The following is a 22,656-nucleotide window of genomic DNA, read 5'->3' on the forward strand; positions in this document are numbered from 1 at the left end:
CAGATAAGCAACCAACACCAGAATTCTGGATTAAACTGGTTTACTAATTAGACTGGTCCGGGAGCCGAGTCTGAGGCCAAATCTGAGAATTCGGCGGTGGGTGCCACTTCCCCAGCAGCCGCGGACAGGTTGGCGGTGGCTGCTGCTTTTCTCTTCAGCCGTGGATAGGTCCAAGATTCTGGCTGCCGGGTGGGGTTCTGAGCTCCAGAGCTGCCAGGTGAGCAGGTGGCGGGCGAGGAAATAACAGACGTGGATCTGATCAAGGAGAGATGGTTCGGGGTCAGTAACAGCAAAAAATAGAGGGTCAGACGCACTGGGACACTGGCGCAAAACTGACTCAAGGAGTGCAACGATCCAGCATCAGCGAGTGGGCTGCAGCCAGCTTAAGTGGGGAGCCGCGCAGGTGTAACAGACGAGGCCACTCTCCGGACAGGTGACTCCAATAAGCTGATGAGCCTCCCACACAGCCTGCTCACCTACAGGAAAAAGGGAGAGGAAGAGCAGCAAGGCAGAACCACTCCCGAGCAGCAGAGGAGTGGGCATGACAGACTAACTATGTTTTGAGTCTGTTTGATATGAAAGTAATTCAGCAACAAGAGCTGGAACACTGAGAATATCTATCAAGAGACATTTCTGCTCCAAACAAGGTGTTATGATGATTTGATTGCTGGAAAAAACTCATCCAAAACCAAAGAGTTGACATGAAAAGAGTGTTTATTTTGTCAAAGCTGAAAGAAAATCATGATGAAAGAAGATGAATATTGATGAAGAGAGTTTGGTTTGATGATAGAAGAAAGTGAAAGAGAGTGAATGACAGAGGTGAGATGAGTGTGAGAGTCAAAGCAGTGTGAGAGTCCCAGTGAGTCCGGTCAGGACTGGGAACACTGGTCTCTCCTCAGTGTCTCTCTGAGGGGAGTCTGGGAGCCCTGGGTGGCCTCACAGGTCACAGAGCCCACCTTCCTCCACTGGTCTGCAGGGAGCCTCAGGGTGCTGCTCCAGCTGTAGAGGCCGTCCTTCTGCAGCACCCCGGGGCTCCTGCTCTCCTCCCAGCTGCTGCTGCTGCTGCTGTCCTCCACCTTCCAGCTCAGACTCCAGCCTGAGGGGAAGCCCTTGTTGGCCAGGCACATGAGCGTGGCCTTCCCCTGCTGCAGCTCCTCTCTGGAGGGGGGCAGCACCGTCAGGGTGGGGGGCCTGTCACCTAGGAGACACCAATCAGATGAGAGGACAGGGAGCAGCCAGCTGTCAATCAAACAGCACACACCTGGACAGCTTCAGTGGGACACACATCATTTTGTCCTTCAACAAGTTGCTGCCAGAAGCTTTTTCTGCTCCAGCAGTCACTCACTCACACATTGTTTCACTTCCCTTTAAGAAGCCTCTCATGCACATCAGCACAGAGAGAATCATCCAACAGTTTGACCTGAAACACCTCAAACTACACTGGAAGGAACACAAGCACATGTCTCAACCTTTACTGGCAAAGATTTGCATCAACGTGATCAGAAAGTTCCACTTTATAACTTATGAGAGGAAACTTTAACAAAAGCTTGATATCAAAATAAATATTTTCAAATATTGACAGCAAAACTTGAAAAAGCAGTGCATAAAAGATGTATGTTTAACAGTTCCTAATTTCTTTCAAACATATTGATCAGCAGTATTTCTTTTTAACAGTAAATTAACCTGAAAATGAAAAGAGTAACACAAACAGAGCCGAGAAACATTGTTTAGCAGCAAGAATAAATCGGTAAAAAATAAAAATAAAACGGTTGGCGGTTCAATCCCCGCTCCCGCAGGCGTAAAACTGCCGTTGTGTCCTCGGGCAAGACACTTCACCCACCTTGCCTAGTATGAAAGTTGTGAGAGTGAATGGTTGGAGGTGGTTGGAGGGGCCGATGGCGCAGATTGGCAGCCTCGCTTCCGTCAGTCTGCCCCAGGGCAGCTGTGGCTACAATAGTAGCTTACCACCACCCAGTATGGTGTGAAAGGGTTGATGTGATATTGCAGTGTGAAGCGCTTTGGGCTCTGTCAAGCAGGGTAAAAAGCTCTATACAAGTGTAGTCCATTTACCATTTACCAACTTACTTCCAACATCCAGTCTGGTTCCTCCACCGAACGTGTACCACAGTGATACAAACTCATTGAGCCGCTGTACAAAAACCTCTGACTGTAGAGAGACACCACTCTCTGACTGTGAAACAGACTCTGCAAAAGTACTTTTACTTATTGATTCAAACTCAACAGACCAATTCTTTTACTGACTATGTGAAATTTTATATGTATAGTTACACAGAATTTTTAAATGTATTTTCTATTTTGGAAAATTATTTTATTGGAATGTATTTCAATAGAAATTTGACACTATTAGAACCACATGTCGAGATTTTAAAATTATATTTATCAAAGTAAAAAACCAATCTCCTTAATATTCCCACAAAAGTTTGACTCCAGAGTGAAAATGATTGATGAAAGTGATCCAAGTCCCTGTTGGAGTCAGTCAGAGCATTTCCATAGAGAGCCACTTTGCATCAGCAGCACCATGCTCCAGTGCTCTGGGAGAGTTTATAGTCCTGACAGTTGAAGACTGGATGACTGACAGCTGTCCTTCAGGACAACAGAAGACAGGGAAATCCTCCTCATCACAAACATGAGTGTGATCTGCGTCCTCATCTGGACTCTCCTCTGCTGCTGCTTCACAGGTAAAGTCCAGAGAATCCAACTCCTCTCCTCTATGAACATCCGTCCCTCTGAAATGAAGCCCACAAAACCATGAGGCTGCTTTCTCTTTCTGTCTGTGTCTCCTCAGAGTCCAGAGGCCAGTTCACAGTGACTCAGTCTGCAGCAGTCAGCTCTGCTGTGGGACAAACCGTCACCATCACATGTAGGACCAGTCAAAATGTCTATGCTTCTGGCAGTTCACACTGTTTAGCCTGGTACCAACAGAAAGATGGACAACCTCCTAAAAGGCTCATTTACTACGCCAGCACTCGAGATTCAGGGATTCCAGGTCGTTTTACAGGCAGTGGATCAAACTCTGACTTCACTCTGACCATCAGTGGAGTTCAAGCTGAAGATGCTGCAGTTTATTACTGTCAGAGTTTTCATTATCCCAACAGTCAATATGTGTTCACACAGTGAAAAACCGTCGTACAAAAACCTCCCTCAGTCAGACTGAACAGAAACTGAACTGACTGCTGCTCAGTGATGCACTTCACTGAACACACACACACACACACACACACACACACGCACAGTCTTGTATTTCTATCCTTGTGGGGACCGTCCATTGACTCCCATTCATGTCTAGCCCCTAACCCTGACCCTTACCCTAACCCTAACCCACACCACAACAAAGCCTAACCCTAAAGAAATGTTTTTGCACTTTTACTTTTTTCAGTAACAACAACATGGTCAAGAAAACACAGTTTCTCCTACTTAGGACCGGAAAAAGGTCCCCACAAGGCACGTCGTTCCACGTTTTGCTATCCTTGTGGGGACATTTGGCCCCGACAAGGATAGAAATACAAGAACACACACACACACACACACACACACAGCCTTGGTTTTCCAATATTTCTTTCCGAACCATTGAAGTATTTTATGTTGTCTCTAATCATATTCTCATCATTTAATTTTAACACTAAAAAAGTATAAAATAACCCAAAACACACTAATCTGATTCCGTTTTGCAGCTTTTATTTACAGATTTATTTAATATTTGCAGCGGCTGGTCAAGTTTAAAGGAATACTCCGAAGATTTTTGACCCACGCCCTATCCCTTTTATTGACAAAATTAGACAAGCTCACAGAGACCTTTTTTGTCTGTTGGTCCGGTGGCTGGTTCCCAGCTGTTAGCATTGTAGTTAGCTTAGCTCAATTGCTGGAAGTCAATAGGGAACAGAGCCGGACTGACGAAAGTGGACAAAATACTCTTTACAGTGGTCCAGGGGACGGCGTATTATAGCACGTGAAGTAAATCCGAATGGTTATAAAATATTTTAGAAGACGTGTTTTCTTTTCAATCCATTAAAATAACGTTTTGATACACACAGACCTGCACAAGCATAGTGCTCTGCAGAGAGATATACCGGAGCACAGCGGCTGACACTATGGCTTCTACTGCTGTGCTCCGGTATATCCTTCTGCGGAGCACTATGCTTGTGCAGGTCTGTGTGTATCAAAACGTTATTTTAACGGACACGTGTGTTTGTGTGTGTGTGTGGGTGTGTCAGAATGTCAGTGTGTTTGGTTTAGGGTTGACTGGTTGTAAATGAATGTGAGTGTGTATGAGTGTGAGCGTGTGTGACAGTGTTGGGATGGGGCTGGGGGGGAGTGAAGCGGGAGAGGACAGCAGGTGTGGAGGGGTGGGCTGGAGGGTGGAGGTGGGGGGTGGGCTGTTGGGTGAAGGAGGGTGGGTGTTACGACCAGGGCTCTTAAAGGAGGAAGGAAGTAACATGAACCCAGATGTTGAAGGTGAACAGAGGTGTTTAATAAATAAAAAGGGTAACAGGAACTAAGGGACACCATAAGTCAAACATAACACCAAATGAGCAACCAAAAAGTGCTGCAAACGGTGATCCCTAACTAATAACCAAACAGAACAAACAAACCAACCGGCCACAAAACTGCACACGCAGTTTGACAAAACTACAGCCCGAACACAGATCAGTTTTCTACTGCCGAGCCAGACGAACGAGGAGAGACAGGTCACTGATCAGACACAGCCTCCCCCAGACTGATCCTCCCGCCAGGCTTTTGAGGATGAGGCTCCTCCCATGGCCGTCCGTGATTGGAGGCCACCGTATCCTCCCTGATGGTCTGGTGCCTCAGCCAATTATTCAATAATCACCTCCATGCCTGAGAGCCTGAAGGTGAAGCAGAGGGAGAAACAGCCACACATGCACACACACACACGCATGCAACACAGGCAATACGGCAGCAGCTGTAACAGTGGGCTTCGGGGGGGGGCGTTGTGATGCCCTGGATCTCGGAGCACGTGACTGGAGCACTGGGGGGTGCACTGGCCAGGGGTGGGTAGCCGTCCGTGTGGGCCGGTTCTCCTGGGTATGGTCATGACCCTCCACCTAAGTGGGGGGGTTGGCTCTTGAGCTCTTGGGCCTTGGGCTCTTGGATCTGCTTGGATATCCCCGGGCGTCCGGTGCCCAGGGTGGACCGGCTCCTGCCGGTCCTGGCTCCCTGGGGCCCAGGCCCCGGGGCCGCCGGGGTTCCCGGCTGCGGCTCAGGTCTGGGCCCTGGGATGGCCGCCAGCTCTCTGGGCACTGAGGGCCTCTCTGGCCTGCTTCTGGCCTTCTCAGGGGTCAGAGGTCATATATGCATGATCACTATCACCATCACTATCACCATCTTATTTGCATGATCACGCTGATCTTTAATCACTCTTCACATACTCGGTTACCTTGTCTTCTTGTGGTGGTTAGATAATGGTGATCTGTTGTAGACCTCTCTTGATGCACGCCCCGAGTTTACTACTAGTAACTACTAGCTATATTCTCAAAAAAAAAAAAAAAAAAAAAAAAAAATGTTTGTGGTGTCCTTGCCCTTCCTTCCTTCCCTTCACCTCCTTTTGTTGTTGTGGCCTTGTCTGTTCACTTGCTTGTTTTATCGACTTTTTGTCTCTCACTTTTTTGTTGGGGGAGGAAAAAAAAAACATCAGTTCTGGTTCCGTCGGTCTTTATCTTGGCTATCGATTTTGGTTTTGTCAGTCTCTGTGTTGGTTGTCGCCTCTGTTTTGGTGCTGTTTAGATTGGGGTTTGGGATTGTTCTCTGTTGCATGTGGTGTTTCGACAACACTGTTTTGCATTGTGAATTTGTCTGTAAGTTGTGCTGCCCCCCTCCATTCCCCCTCTCTTTATCTCTCTCTCTTTCTGTCTCTCGCTCTCTGAGCGTTTCCGTCCCAGTCCTGTCCGGCAGCCATGCCAGATGCCAGTTTCCAAAAAATGCAGCAGCAGCTGTGGAAAAGGACAAGGGGGAAAAAAAAAGGAGCTCTCAGCAGCTCCACACTGCTGAAACTGTTTCATCATGTGACCAAGATGTAAGGTATAAAAACACAACAAAGCATTTCCACAAAAAAAAAAAAAAAAAATCACGTCTTTTCGTGAGAATAAAATGTCTTTTGGAAGAATGTCCAAGGTAATTCTGATCCATGAACATGGTCAAGGAAAACGAAAATGCATTTTAACCAACGCAATGAAAATCTGTTGAAGATAAACATCAAAAGGAATAAAATTCATTCATCAGAGAAACGTATTAGAGGATGCAGTTCAGTCGTCTCTGAAGGTAGTTTTGTGGAGGCAGGTTTGAAAGATTGAAATATATCCTGCAGTTGAGAGTCCAGTCTGACAGGAAGCCCTCCTCCTCTTTTATTGGGGAAGTCAAACTCCCTCCTGCAGCCTGCAGCTGAAGAAGCTTCCACTTCCTGCAGTTTGTTCAAAGATTGAATGAAACTGCTTTGAAATGTTTCACTTCCGTCTCTGAACACTGTAACCAAGACAACAGATAGACATCACTGGTGAACCATGGAACAGACAGGTTTCACTGCAAAAGGGAAAAGGAGAAAACTTTGTACTTCAGACTGAAAACTTTAAATAATGAGCAGAAGGGTCCATCATTCATTTATCACACTGTCTCCAACAGCCCTGTGATATAATAGTTGTGCAGACGAGAATGGTTCGCGTTTCAAATAAAACATCTGAGAAACAACAAACTGTCTTCTTTAATGCAAGTAAACATGATGAAAATAGAGGTTTCATTTATGTTCATTAATCTGGTGGTGTGACACTCATTGAATAAACTGATAATAAACTGAAGGGGCGCTCGTCTCGGGCTCGCCTAGGGCGCCTCTGAAGTCCGGGCCGGCCCTGGTCAGAGCATTTCCATAGAGAGCCACTTTGCATCAGCAGCACCATGCTCCAGTGCTCTGGGAGAGTTTATAGTCCTGACAGTTGAAGACTGGATGACTGACAGCTGTCCTTCAGGACAACAGAAGACAGAGAAATCCTCCTCATCACAAACATGAGTGTGATCTGCGTCCTCATCTGGACTCTCCTCTGCTGCTGCTTCACAGGTAAAGTCCAGAGAATCCAACTCCTCTCCTCTATGAACATCCGTCCCTCTGAAATGAAGCCCACAAAACCATGAGGCTGCTTTCTCTTTCTGTCTTTGTCTCCTCAGAGTCCAGAGGCCAGGTCACAGTGACTCAGTCTGCAGCAGTCAGCTCTGCTGTGGGACAAACCGTCACCATCACATGTAGGACCAGTCAGAACCCCAGCTCTTTACACTGGTACCAACAGAAAGACGGACAACCTCCTAAACTACTCATTTACAGCATCAGCACTCGAGCATCAGGGACTCCAAATCGTTTTACAGGCAGTGGATCAAACTCTGACTTCACTCTGACCATCAGTGGAGTTCAAGCTGAAGATGCTGCAGTTTATTACTGTCAGAGTGCTCACTATGTAAACAGTCAGTGGGTGTTCACACAGTGAAAAACCGTCGTACAAAAACCTCCCTCAGTCAGACTGAACAGAAACTGAACTGACTGCTGCTCACTGATACACTTCACTGAACACACACACACACACACACACACACACACACATGTGTGTATTTATATCCTCGTGGGGACCTTCCATTGACTCCCATTCATTTGTAGCCCCTAACCCTGACCCTTACCCTAACCCTAACCCACACCAAAACAAAGCATAGCCCTAAAGAAATGTTTTTGCACTTTTACTTTTTTCAGTAACAACAACATGGCCAAGAAAACACTGTTTCCCCCCATGGGGACCCAAAAAATGTCCCCACGAGGTAGGTCGTGCCAGGTTTTCCTATCCTTGTGTGGACATTTGGTCCCCACAAGGACAGAAATACCCGTACACACACACACACACACACACACACACACACACACACACACACACACACACACACACACACACACACACACTCTTGTGTTGGGTTTCCCACCTCACAGACCTCAGTCATACCCTCATCATACACCTATCTCCCCCAGCCCACCGGCCCCCTCACCCACTATAAATATTTCACTGTTTAGAATATCTTTTAGTGCGACAAAAGTTTGGCATCTTTTCCACTGATATTGTATTTGGATGGTAAAACAGGCATTTTCAAACCATCCACGCCCCAGTCTCATGGCTACACGTGACGTTTTGAATAAAACTGATTGTAACCACAGATCATGGGATATCTATGGAAAATCTCGTGAAAAATTTTACTTTTGTATGAAGAATTTCTCACCTCCGTCCACTTTCATACACTGGTTCTGGCAGTGCGTCTTTGCCTTTGCAGAGACACAGTCAATGCGGTGTCGAGTATGTTATGTCCTACTATGAAGACCAAGTGAAAGCAGAGGGAGACGCAGCTCCTTTCTTTGCTGTATTTCGCCAAAGAGGAGGAAAAAAAATAAACGATGGCATAGTGTTTATTTCCGTCTCCCCGTTCCTGTTTCCACATCTGCTGCAGAGTCTGTCCTGCTTGAGCCCATTGCGTCTGCCCCCTTCCTCCACCTGGGATTGTTGCCCCATGGTGCCCCAGGAGGTGCACCTTGGGTCCTTCCATCCCGCACCGTGACAAAGTATAAAATGCTGCCTCACATTTATTGCAGGATTTCCTTAAAGCACCTACTCTGATGTCAGTGTTTTGATGGAGTTCAGGGAGAACGTTGATGAGGGCAAGTCTGATTCTCTTGCTCCAGCTGCCAAACAGGGAAGTTAAACACAGTTTCAGTCAACCGGGATCAGAAAAGGACCAGGGGTGTCCCCTATGAAACTCTGCGGGAATATCTGACAATACGCAAACTTCTGTCCAGAAAAAAAATTCAGGAGCCAAAAAAAAAAAAGTCCGCCACACAGCTGTTCGCAATTTCCAAGTCATGGTTTCAAATCCTGCAGAGAACATGACGGTGGCCGATCACACCCACAATCCCGCCCCAAATCCACCCCTTGGCACCACATACGGGTATGTAAATGAACTCGTGAATGAAATTTGGGTGTATTAGACGGTGTGGCGCAAGCCCGGAGCCTGTGGATAATCGCGGATCAGGCGGATGAAGTGTCAAAAAATTAAGATTTTAATGACATTCGGGCGGGTTGCGGTTGAAGCACTCAAATAAAAAAAAAAAACAATCAACATTTTAAATCTTATTCCAAACATAAAATGTGAAATGGAAGAATGCTGCGACTCTTGGATTAACATGGTGTGTCCATGGGACTATTCTGTTTATATTTGAGAACATCCATCCATCCATCCATCTTCCACCGCTTATCCGGGCCCGGGTCGCGGGGGCAGCAGTCTCAGCAGAGATGCCCAGACTTCCCTGTCCCCAGACACTTCCTCCAGCTCTTCCGGGAGGATCCCAAGGCGTTCCCAGGCCAGCCGAGAGACATAGGGCTCTACTTTGACGGAGCAACTTGGCTGGTGAACACCGGCGGAGGCCGCGGATTCATATTTTCGACAGGCGCAGAAGAGGGTTTCTGACCGGTCCGCTGCACTTGCGCTGAGATGGGCGTGGTCGCGCACCAGGGGGAGGGGTCGACAGAATCCGCTGGGGTCGCAGTGATAGTTTCGTGCAGAAGGTGTGAGCAGGCTGGGGAGTGGAGGATCTGATGATAATTTGTCTGAGAAAACCTCAGAGGCAGGGTTTCAGTTTGTCAGTGTCATGAAAGATACACAAAATCACTCATGAAGCACATAATTGTTTTTATTATCTTCTTTAATCATTATAGAGGATGTCTGTGTTTTTAGTCCTGTCCAATGCCTCATATTAAGCCTGGTACACGTGACAGGAATTTTCCAATCTTCCTGATTCAGAGACCACACACTACAAGACAAAAGAACAGAGATCACAAAAGAATTTCCTCCTCTTATCTTCGTGTGTGGATTCACTATGGAGCTCACACATAAGAAGATTCTTCATCAGAGAATCAGCTCCTTGCTCCTCCAAATCTGGAGCGGTTTCCCTTCATTCCTGAATTGACATTCATCTCCACTATTAGTAATAAGCGGAGAGCTCATTCCCTCAGGTCATTCATTCATTTCGGCATCTCCGTCAGCGTAAACCCCAACCCCTCTCTCGTGCACGCAGCAGACTGTGAGGACTGTGATGAGCCTGTCAGAACATTTAAGTTGTACAGTACGGAGGAGGGAAACATAGTTTATAATTGTCTTAGAATTTGACCTCCGCATTTGATCATCAGACAGCTTATTCATGTGTGTATGTTTTTTTTTTTTCTGTTTTGTGTTTGTTTTTTTACTTTTGAGCAGCTAGTGTGACAAACACAAGCTGCTTATTTAAATCACTAAATATCTTAAATCATTATTTTTGTCCACAGATTAGATAGATAGTTTACACCATTAGGAAAAGTTTCATTATACGTCCACTCTGCCCGCTCTGAAGGCACAGACTCCTCAAATTTTGTAATTTTTTTCCTTTCCCATTCTTCTGAGATGGTTAATAATGGAGATGAATTAAAACATTTGGATCTCTCACAGTTACAGGCGGAGATGCAGATGAATGAATTAGTTCGAGGCTTGGGTGTGAATGAAGGAAATATAGTTCATCCAGAACCGATACAGTTATTGAGGATTAACCACTCACTTTCTGTACTGCTGAGTTTAGGAGCACTGATTTTTCTGTTTCACTGTCATATATATTTCACAGACATATATTCGTGTCTCCAGCACTGACAGCTGAGAGTGGAATTTTTGTAAGCACCTGGTGAGACAGAGCCGTTCAGCCAATCAGGGAGGTTTATTTCGAGGGTGTGGACAGGCTGTCTCTGAGCTGATTGGCTCCTCTTGCAGGGCACCGCACACAACAGGATTTGTGACCGTAAAAATTAAACATGATCCTGTAGTGTGTACCGGTCTTTAATCCAGTCCAAATCTTCACCTCAATGATTGTCGTGTTTAGTAGGATGTTTTTCCGAATTAAGTAATTAATTCCTCCCTTTTTCCCAGTTGAACTGATGGCAACATGTGAAGCAGAGCGGAGGACAGAGCAGATAGCAGATGTCGCCACCATTCTCTCTTAATTGATTATCCTTTGTCTGGGATGGCCGGAATGCAATGTGTTTGATACGAATTATAGGGAATCATTCAGAGGACATTGATCTGGATGACAGCAGAACCAGCAGTCCTAAGTGTGATGTGTGCACGGACACAAATGATGAGATATGGCTTGTTGGAGTCTTGGAAGTTTATATATATCCATCATCACGGCACGATACAGGCAGACAGTGCTCCGGTGATCATACAGGCATTACTTCCTATATTGCTCTCTGCGCATGCTCACTTCTAGGAATGTTGCGTTCAATGACAGCAGCATGGCTCGTAAAAGAAAACATTGCTCTAAACATTACACTAAGTAGTCCTGTGCAGCTGCGCTGAGTGATAGGCAGACAGAGGTTTATACCTGGAAGTCTTTGTGCTTTCCCAAATGTATCTTTAAGAGTGATGATGCACACAAATAAAAACAGATTTTTCCTTTCCCTACAAAGTCTTTATGTAGCCTCTAAATGGAGGGTGTCTGCAATGTCATGTTTTTTTTGGGTATTTTTTTGCTCACCAATAAGCTGTGTGATAGCTCTTTTGTTGCAAATTTCTAAGGTGTGGTAACAAGAAAGGAACTGGAAAAAGGGGCAAATCTGAGAAGAAATAAAGTAATCCTTGAATGCGTGTTTTTTAGAGCGAGGTTTCAACCGCTGTCGATCTTCCTCAGGCAAAGAACCAAGAAAAAAAAAAAGAAAGAAAAGACAAAAGAAAAACAAACAACATGCGAAAATGGTTTCATGTGGGTCAATGCACAATTCGGCCGGGCATATCCGGGCAGGATATGTTGTCTCTACAGAGTTGTGACACCAACTCTGTCATCATGAATGAGTCGAAAATGAGGGACACTCCGCTTCGCGTCTTCTCATTCATACGCTGCATAAACAGTCTCTGTTTTGTGCTTGGAAGATCTCTACGTCAGGTCATTTTTAACCCGCTTAAAAGAAATCCTTCATATGGACAATCAGTCCGTTTGTCACTAGAGCTGACCGCAACACACTCCACGCAATGACAGCGGCTTCATTCAGTCAACTGAATGACTGATCTGATTAAAAAAAAATATAAAATGAACATATTTCAGGTGTGGAACTATGTGGATCCCGCACGGCCACATATGCATGTGTTAAAGGCCTGTTCACACCGCCCGAACTTTGCTTCACCATTCCTTGAACGGTAGGGAGGGGGGCCGACACTCGTCACCGCGCACAAAATGGGAAAAAAATCGAAAACACGGGCATTGGCTTAGCGGTGCACCGCTGAAGCCGGACTGAGATGTGGGTATTGGGCCCACTAACGTGCAATAAAGGACATCTGAACTCACTGGCTGTGGAGTCGCCTGTGTCTAGCCGACCCGCGGTGGCACTTGCGTGCTACATTGGCACCCAACGTGGGGCTAGACAAAACCAGGTGAGATGTCCGAACCGCAGGCGGGCCAGCCAGTGGCCCTCCTGGCTCAGATGGTGGAGAAATTGCCGATGATGCACCGGGAGCAGGCGGTCGTCAACCGGCAGCAGCTGGGGGCCCTCCATGACCACGCCGACAGGCAGACACAGGTGCTGGAGAAGCTACTGGCTCAGCCTGGTCCGGCGCCGCTCCCCCTCACTGACCTGCACAAGATGGGCCCAGAAGACGATCCACAAGCCTTTTTGGATATGTTTGAAATGACGGCGGGGATGTGCGACTGGCCGGCGGTGGAGTGGGCTGTGCGGCTGCTCCCCCTGCTGTCGGGAGAAGCCCAGACTGCAGCACTCAGCCTACCGGCATCCACAAGAGGTTATCCGGAGGTGCAGAGGGCCATCCTGGATAGGATGGGCCATTCATCGGAGGACCACCGACGCAGATTCCGGAGCCTTAAGCTGGGTCTGGGGGATCGGCCCTTCGCATATGCCCAGCAGCTGAAGGATGCGGCTTCTCGGTGGCTGCAGTCAGGAGAGTCTGCCGGGGAGAAGCGCATGCTGGAGCAGGTGGTGGTGGAGCAGTTCATGGAGGGGCTCCCTGCCAGGACGTCCAAGTGGGTGCAGTGCCACTTCCCGTGGAACATCGAGGCAGCCGTCGCCCTGGCTGAGGATCATCTGGCTATCTACTCCGGGGCCCCTGCAGCCGAGGAACGGACCCCAGCCCCCACCCGTCCAACCCCTGCGCCCCGGAAACACCCCCCCCCCCCCCACCTGCTCCCCTTCGTGTTAAAGCAATGGCCGGTCGAGTGTCCGCTCATGGAGGTCGGTTAGGTGATTCGGGTCGCTGGCTCTCCAAGACCCTCCCCCGGTCCAGGGGGCACATACAGCATTCCGGTAAGGATTCAGGGGGGTATACATCAGGCGCTTGTGGATTCAGGCTGTCAGCAGTCCATGATCCACCAGAACCTGGTTCGTCCCGGGGTTTTGGTGGGCGCATCGTGGGTGGATATTCGGTGTGTGCACAGGGATGTTCACAGGTATCCCGTCGTGCCAGTGCAAATTAGACACAGGGGTAAAACGCATAGAGTAAAGGCCGCGGTTAGCTTCCGCCTCACACACCCCATGATTCTGGGCACCGATTGGCTGGGGTTTCACAGGTTAATTGGGGTGTGCTCACGACGAGTTAAGATGTGCCATATGTGTGCCATGTTCAGTGGTGACGCGAGGTCGTCCGACGCTGTTGACAGGGAGAGGGAATTGGCGGGGCCTCCCCCCGAGGCCCCGCAGGTTCCCGAGCTGCACTCCATGGAAGATTTTCCACTGGAACAGTCTCGTGATGATACTCTACGCTCTGCCTTCGACCAAGTGATAAAGATTGATGGTCACATGGTGCGCCCTGACACGGCACAAACATATCCCTATTTTTCATTGATTAGCGATAGATTGTACAGAGTGAGTCGTGACACTCGGACAGGTGAGGATACCACCCAGTTGTTGGTGCCGAGGAGCCATCGGGAAAGCCTTTTCCAGGCGGCGCATTACAATCCGATGGCTGGTCACATGGGGTATGACAAAACACTCAACCGGATAATGGCCCGCTTCTACTGGCCTGGCATTCGGGGTGATGTACAGCGTTGGTGTGCCTCTTGCCCTGAATGTCAGTTGGTTTACCATCCCGCCATTCCAAAGGCACCTTTGTGCCCTTTTGCCATTAATTGAGGTCCCATTCGAACGGATTGGCATGGACCTCATCGGGCCATTTCCCCGGAGCACTCGGGGACATAGCTTTGTGCTGGTTCTGGTGGACTACGCAACGTGATATCCTGAAGCAGTGCCGTTGCGCACCATCTCTGCAAAGAGTGTGGCGCAGGCCCTCTTTCAGGTCATCTCCTGAGTTGGAATCCCGAAAGAGATTCTAACTGACCAGGGCACTTCTTTATGTCACGGACACTGAGGGAACTGTATGGATTACTGGGAATCAAGTCTGTTCAGACAAGCGTATACCACCCGCAAACCGACGGCCTCGTCGAGCGTCTGAATAGGACTCTGAAGTCCATGATCCGTAAGTTCATCCACGATGATTGTCGTAATTGGGATAAATGGCTTGACCCTCTGTTGTTTGCGGGAGGTGCCCCAGGCCTCCAAGGGATTTTCTCCCTTCAAACTGCTGTTTGGCAGGAAACCTCGGGGGGTCTTGGACCTGGTTAAGGAAAACTGGGAGGAGGGTCCGAGCCCCAGCAAGAGCGAAGTTCAATATGTCCTGGACCTGAGAGCAAAACTTCACACACTTGGTCGGTTGTCACGGGTGAATTTGCTCAAGGCCCAGGAGCGTCAACAATGGCTGTACAACAGAGGGGCTAAGCTGAGACAATTTTCACCGGGAGACAAAGTGCTTGTATTACTCCCCTCGTCCAACTCCAAGTTACTTGCCAGGTGGCAAGGGCCGTTTGTGGTCACACGGCGAGTGGGGGAGGTTGACTATGAAGTGGAGCGCACTGATAGGGGAGGAGCAACACAGATTTACCACCTCAACCTCCTTAAAGCATGGAGGGAGGCAGAGTCCGTTGCTCTGGTGACGGCGGTTCATGAGAGAGATGAGCTGGGGCCTGAGGTTCCAAGTTCCACCATTCCGGCCTCGCTCCCTTGTGATGACCATCTCTCGCCGTCCCAGAGAGCGGACGTTGCCGCGTTGCAAAAGCAGTTTGCTGATGTGTTCTCTCCTCTACCAGGACGTACAAACCTCATAGAACACCACATCGAGACTCTCCCCGGTGCGACTGTACGTTCACGTCCGTACCAACTGGCTGAACATAAAAGAAAAGTTGTTCAGTGAGAATTAGAGGCTATGTTGGAGATGGGAGTAATAGAAGAGTCCAACAGTGCCTGGTGTAGTACCATTGTTCTGGTGATGAAGAAGGATGGGACTGTACGCTTCTGTGTGGACTACCGCAAGGTGAATGATGTGTCACGATTTGATGCCTACCCAATGCCCCGGGTCGACGAACTCCTGGACCGGCTGGGCACTGCTCGCTTTTTCACGACACTGGATTTGACGAAGGGCTACTGGCAGATTCCCTTGTCGCCAGAGTCCCGGGAAAAATCGGCTTTCTCCACTCCGTACGGGTTGTACCAATTTGTCACACTTCCGTTCTGGTTGTTCGGGGCCCCAGCCATGTTCCAACGTCTCATGGACCGGGTCCTGCGCCCACATGCCGCATATGCTGCCGCCTACTTGGATGATGTCATCATCCATAGTGATAGCTGGGTGGAGCATGTGCGGCAGGTGTCCGCGGTGCTCCGGTTGCTGAGACAGGCGGGGCTTACGGCCAACCCGAAGAAGTGTGCAGTTGGACGGAGGGAGGTACGGTACCTGGGGCACCTCTTGGGCAGCGGGCAGGTGAGGCCACAGATAGACAAGACAGCCGCAATTGCAGCTTGCCCACAGCCCACGTCCACAAAGGAGGTGAGGCAGTTCTTGGGGCTGGCTGGGTACTATCGGCGATTCGTCCCTGGCTTCGCGGACTTGGTCAGCCCCCTGACTGACCTGTCCCGAAAGGGTGCCTCAGATCTGGTCCAGTGGACGGAGCAGTGCCAGATGGTGTTTGAGCAGGTGGAACAGGCCCTCTGTGGGAAGCCGCTTCTCCGCATGCCTAACTTTTCTCTCCCTTTCATCCTGCAGACCGATGCTTCCGACAGGGGTGTGGGGGCGGTGCTGTCCCAGCAGGTACGGGGCTTAGACCGCCCGATCCTTTACATCAGCCGGAAGCTCTCTGAGATGGAGTCACGGTACAGCACCATAGAAAAGGAGTGTCTGGCCATCCGGTAGGCGGTCTGGGCACTTCGCTACTACCTGCTGGGACAGGCCTTCACCCTCTGTTCGGACCATGCCCCGCTCCAGTGGCTCCACCGCATGAAGGACACTAGGGCTGTCACGATATCAAATCTGCAACGACAACGTGTCGAAAATCCCCCGCATGGGGCCCTTTTCCCGGTTAGTTGCTAGAAGGGGGCCGGCGGAGAAGACGGCGGATATCAGCGACACAACTTGAAATCCCCCGGACACATTACAATGACACGTCTGGAACCTACCTAATGGGGCCCCACTACTACCCGGCTTGCATCAACGTGCAGTCAGTGTTGCTAATCACACTTTTTTCGGGTTAGGATAGAGCGTCTTGCTGTCGTTGTCAGCCACCGCCGACATGTTTAGTTCACTCGAGACGCTCGCTAACTGGGAGCCACGCTAGCTAGGAGCCGTGCCGCTTCCGCTGCTCTGCTGTGTTTACATGTGAGGGGAGGGGGAGGGGGCTGCTGGAGGGAGACGAAGCAGGGCGGAAGAACAGGAGCGGATTTTGAAAATACACGTTTGAAGTGGCACTAGATTCTCTTTACGATATTATCATGTGCGCATTTTGAGCACGATATTGAAATTTCATTTTTTATTAACATGATTATCGTCAATACCGGTTTACCGCAACAGCCCTAAAGGACACCAACGCCCGGATCACTCGGTGGTATCTGGCTTTGCAGCCCTTTAAGTTCGAGGTGGTCCACAGGCCGGGGACACAGATGACGGTGGCAGATTTCCTCTCTTGCCCTCCAGGGGGGAGGCGGGGGGAGTAGGCTCGGCCGGGTGTCTCCCCGGCCTCAGTCAGGCAGTGGGGGTGTGTGGAGGGGGGTGTGGTTTGCTCTCGGCTGCAGGAGAGAGGGAGGTGGGGAAGCGGCTCAGGGAGTGAGTGCAAAAAGTGCAGCAGGTGTGGGCAGAAGTTGGGTGCTGGAGCGGCACATGTGGGGAGGAGCAGAGCTGCATTGACGGTAGCAGAAGCTGGAGGAAGCCAGCACACGCAAGCCTGGAAAGGCTGGACAAAGAAACGCCCAGGACAAGAACTGTATGGTGTGGCGGCGGCTAGAGAAGCCCGCCGGACTGAGGTGTGGGTATTGGGCCCACTAACGTGCAATAAAGGACATCTGAACTCACTGGCTGTGGAGTCACCTGTGTCTAGCCGACCTGCGGTGGCACTTGCGTGCTGCATACCTTTAATGCATTTATTCATAAAATGTCCACAACAATAGTATCAAGTGACTTTCACAATGAAATGCAAAATACACACAAAATGCACAAAATGAATCTCACCTTTCAGTTTAACTATAAACTGAATAAGCTCTTTATGTTTGTCACAAGTGCAAGGAACCTAGAATAATTTGAGTAGTTGTGATGTGGATCCCTGTTTGTTGTTAAAATGATGGCACAGCTGAAGGTAGATGGTGTCGTGTTCTTTTATTTTACCAAACGTAATCCCAAAGTGTGGGAAAAAAATAACGAGCTCGAAACCAATTTACAGTATTTACAAACAGAATAGGAAGGAACAAGAAAATTCTCGTAAAGATATTGGGCTTTCGTTACCTCCAGTGTAACAAGTCAAAAATCAACGCTTGCAGGCTCCCACTCTCTCTCAGTCAGAGGGAAGTCTGACTCTCCCCCACAGGTGGAGGTTGGCCTCCTTTTAACACCACAGGCCCCTCAGGTAATTAACCACGAAAATAGAGTTTTCTTCAACAAAACACAATTCATCGCCATAATAAATTCATGATAATTTGTCCAAAAATATACAGAAACAAACAGTAATACCACTGCATCTCAAAGTAGGTCAGCAATAAAAATAATTTTCATGCCGAAATCGGCACCTTTCGGTGACGTCATCATGACGTTACTCTCGGGTTTCCCCATCTGACGGGCTGTAAACAGGAAGTGAACACGGCGCTCGGTTTGCCAGTGGGAGGACGTGAATGGGACATGAATACTAGTGAAAAAGTTTGCAGGGTGAATTATGGCAGGAGGATGATTTGGCAGTGGTCGAGTGTGCACCCACGACTACTGCGGTCAACAACAATGTCCAAATATGCGGGGAACGGAGCAGACGAACGGGAAAAAACACAGGTGAGTGTTAATGTGTGTTCTATTTCATCCCTACTGACCGCCAGAGGTGGTGCATAAAGCACTGAATGATCATCCTTTCGCATACGCAGGTCGAGAATTAATGACAACAAAGTCACACGTGACCTCCTGACGTGGCTGACGTGAGTCTATATAGCCACGTCACACCGGAAGCTCAGTCCCTTTAAACCTTCTCGCGCGCAGGTTGGTTGGGTCTGGTGGTGAGCATTTTGAGCTTAACTCCACTTACGATTGATGTGCTGTTTGTGACTGATAGCCCTGCGACTGGGTAAGTCAGAGCTGCGAGCTTGCTCGCCCTCTAAGGGCTGCACAAGCAGCACTCCATCTCCTCTTTTTCTTCTTTCCCGTAAACCGGGTATTGTTTATCGCCGTGTCTTTTAGACGGTTGTTTTCTGTTGTAACAGCCCACCGTGTGGTGCGCGCTGCTCTGATTTATTGCCTGTGTGGCTTAATTGTTAATTTGTTGATTAGGAGGCGTTACTTCGCCCCGTTGTTATTGAAGACGGCTGTCTGTCAGCTCGTGTTTTCTGTCTGAGTGTGATTCATATACTGTCTCTTCAGTTGTTTGAAGGAAGGAAGTTGATAATGATAATTGAATTAAAAAACACAAAAAAAAAAAAAAACAAGAAGAAAAACCAACTGCAGGATTGTTTTCCCTCATTGTGAGCCTGTCGCAAATTGCACGTGGCGTTCTCTGCTCGACCCGGTTTGTGACCCCGCGCTCGGACATTCAGGAGTCACTAGTGGCGTTCTCTGCTCGACCTGACTCTGTAGTTGCTTTTCTGAACACTGAGTTTCTTAGTGGGTAGGACAGCTGAAGGTTTTTCTTTTTGACGCCATGTTGGAGCAGCTGTGTTGCAGACTCTGCTTGGCAGCACTCCAACCTGAGGATGGCCATGATTTGTGTCCCCCCTGCCTGGGTGTGGACCACCTACGGGAGGCCCTCCAGGGCACAGACTGCCCGAGTTGCTTCATTATGCCGCATTCCGTGAAGGTTGCGCGGTTGGCTGAGTTTGAGGGTCTCCCGGAGGGGGATCCCACGTCTATGGTGTTGCCTGCTGGACAGTCACGGACGCGGACGCACTCTTCTTCGGAGGCACTAGCGCGTCCGAGGAAGAGGCGCAGGAAGGAGGACCCCGGGGACGGGTTGTCTGGTAGAGTGGAAAACCTGTCATCGGAATTGGCGCAGATGAAGGCGATGCTCCAGGACCTTCAGGCCGACACAGGACGCCATGCGACGGTTCAGCAGGACCATGATTTGGCATCGCACGAGGACGTGATCTCGGTGGCGGCGTCGGACACTCAATTTAGGAGTGATTTCGATGAGCTGAGCTCCCGAGTTTCTGAGTCCGGGTCCCACACCTCTGCGGGCTCGCGGGGCACTGGAGATGTGTCTGTGGCCGTGGCTATTCAGACGGCTCTCACCCGCCTGCAGTTGGATGTCCCCACGTCAAACCAAGTCCGCTCCAGCGCGTTCTTCCGACGCCAGACGGCAGCTGAGTCCTTTGCGGTCCCGCCATCAGAGGAATACGTTAAGGAGCTGCATGCGTGTTGGATGGATAACAAGGCATTGTCCAGGCCCACCACGGATGTGCGGGCCTTAGCAGCGATGCAGGATGCCGATACGTTTGGCCTGGGACGCATGCCGGCTGTGGAATCGGCTATCGCGTCCCTCATTGTGCATCCGGAGGAGACGCTACGAACGAACGCCAGGTGCCCGCGACCGCAGTGTAGGATCACGGACGATCTACTCTGTAAAGCCTATGACACCGGTGCGTGCATGGGCTGCATTGGTAACTCCCTCTCCCACCTCCTGCTGGGTCTGTCGTCGACATTGGAGGAGGTTTCTGTCGACCCATCTACGCAGGACCTAATGGACGTGTCCCTACAAGCTTTCGCCCTAATGTCAAGGGAGCTTGGTCGCCTGATGTCTACGCTCGTACAGACTCGACGCCAGGTTTGGTTGGCACAGTCACCACTTTCAGAGTCCAGTAGGGGGATGCTGCGGAGCGTGCCGGTGGTTCCTGGGGAATTATTTGGGTCCGCGGCACTGGAGGCCCTGGAGCGCACCGCGCAGGCAAACCGTACTCGGCAGCAATTGGTGGGTCTCCAGAGACGTCCCCCTCCTCAGGTGGGTCCAGGGTCTGCCTCATCATCTTCACGGAGGTACTCTGCTGGGCCATCGCACCCTCTTCCGGAAACTCGCCGCCAAGATTACAGAACGGTTCCGGACCGGAGGCCACAGCCTGGATCTCTGCCCCCCCGCTCATCACAGATGGGGCAGCCACACCAGCGCCCCCCCAAGCCCTCCAGAGGGCAGGGGGCACGCAGATGAGACTCCACGGCTGGCGGTCGGTTTTTTTACCCCGGGTCAACTCGGATACTGGGCTACCCACGCTCCAGATGCTTGGGTGCTGGCCACACTGTCCCGGGGTTATCGCATTCAGTTCCGCCGCCGGCCTCCCGTGCATGGCCAGGTCATAATGACTGTAATCCACGACCGGGCCAGGGCACGAGCACTGTCCGAGGAAATTCACATCTTGCTGGCCAAAGGTGCTGTGGTTCCTGTCGATCCCCTGCGGGACCCGGGGGGATTTTATTCAAGGTATTTCCTCGTACCGAAGAAGACAGGCGACTGGCGCCCCGTTCTGGATCTTCGGGGTCTAAACGACTTTTTAAAAGTTATTCCATTCAAGATGCTGCGCATCCCTCAGGTTCTCCACACAATATCGCCGGGGGACTGGTTCACAGTGATCGATTTGAGGGACGCTTACTTTCATGTCCCTGTTGCGCCGTCACACTGGCGGCTCCTTCGGTTTGCGTTTCAAGGGAGGCACTATCAGTTCAGGGTCCTCCCGTTCGGGCTTTCCCTGTCTCCTCGGGTGTTTTCCAGGTGCGTGGCTGCAGCTCTGTCCCCCCTGCAGACTCGGGGCTTGACGATCTTGCCCTACCTGGACGATTGGCTGATCTGTGCCCCGTCTCGTGAGGACGCCGTTCGGGACACGCAGGCGGTGCTCGAGCACACTGCCGCTCTCGGCTTGCATGTCAACACGGCCAAGAGCAACCTGGTCCCCACACAGGTGACCACTTTTCTGGGGATGGTCCTGAATTCTCGGACCATGATGGCATGCCCCTCACCTCGGCGGGTTCAGGACATTTTGGACATGCTCCCACACTTCCGCCTTCTCGGCAAGTTGGTGGCGGCATCTGCGGTGGTTCCCCTGGGTCTTCTATCTCTTCGTCCACTTCAGATGTGGCTGAACAGTCTACACCTGAGCCCCGAGCGACACAGCCACAGGCGCAGGCGCCTACGCGTGTCGAGTCAGTGCCTGACGTCTCTCTCGCAGTGGATGGAGAGGCGCTTCATCACACAAGGGGTTCCTATGGGTTCCCTACCGAGCCGTCGGGACATCGTTCATACGGATGCATCTCTCCGGGGTTGGGGAGCAACATGGCAGGGGCGCATGGTGCAGAGGAAATGGTTGCCATGGCAACAAGGGCAGCACATCAATGTCCTCGAATTGAGGGCTGTGCTTTTGGCACTGCAGCAGTTTCTCCCGCATCTACAAGGCCGACATGTGCTGGTCAGGACCGACAACACCAGCGTGGTTTTTCACATCAACCACCAGGGGGGCACTCAGTCCGTGGCCTAGACAAGGCTGGCCACTCAAATCCTGACTTGGGCGGCTCAAAATCTGGCCAGCCGGAGAGCACTGCACATTCCGGGAGTGTTGAACACATCAGCGGATTTCCTGTCCCGGCAGTCACCGCTACCAGGGAAGTGGCGCCTTCACCCAGAGGTCGTGGACCGGGTCTGGCAGACCTTCGGCAGGGCGGAGGTAGACCTGTTCACGTCCGGGGAGTCCACCCACTGTCCCCGCTGGTTCAGTATAATGGACGACGCGGGTTCTCTGGGCCTGGATGCGCTGGCGCACGACTGGCCCCAAACACTGCTATACGCCTTCCCACCTTTTCCCCTGATATTTCCTACAATACTCAGGGTCTCTTGAGAGGGGCATCAACTGATCCTGATAGCCCCTTTTTGGCCGGCGAGGACCTAGTTTCCTCTGCTGCGCTGGCTCTGCTGCAGCTCGCCGAGGCGCCTGCCATCCAGGAGGGATCTTCTGTCCCAGTTCGGGGGGAGGATCCTGCACCCCAGTCCAGACCGCCTCCAGCTATGGGTGTGGCTGCTGGAGGGCCGGGGGTCTCGTTCTC

At 50.5% G+C, this 22,656-nt stretch overlaps 2 gene segments (V, D, J or C); one reads left to right on the forward strand and one right to left on the reverse strand.

Annotated features, from left to right (window-relative positions):
* Positions 1-789: 789 nt before the first annotated feature.
* On the reverse strand, positions 790-2,197 carry LOC115389310 (Ig kappa-b4 chain C region-like). The segment is given in 2 exon segments: positions 790-1,198; positions 2,086-2,197. A coding segment is annotated over 1 exon segment (258 nt).
* Positions 2,198-2,633: 436 nt separating this feature from the next.
* On the forward strand, positions 2,634-3,138 carry LOC115389304 (Ig kappa chain V region 3547-like). The segment is given in 2 exon segments: positions 2,634-2,699; positions 2,807-3,138. Coding segments are annotated over 2 exon segments (384 nt in total).
* The last annotated feature ends 19,518 nt before the right edge of the window (positions 3,139-22,656 follow it).

Source organism: Salarias fasciatus, chromosome 5 (assembly GCF_902148845.1).
Source record: "Salarias fasciatus chromosome 5, fSalaFa1.1, whole genome shotgun sequence".
NCBI lineage: Eukaryota > Metazoa > Chordata > Actinopteri > Blenniiformes > Blenniidae > Salarias > Salarias fasciatus.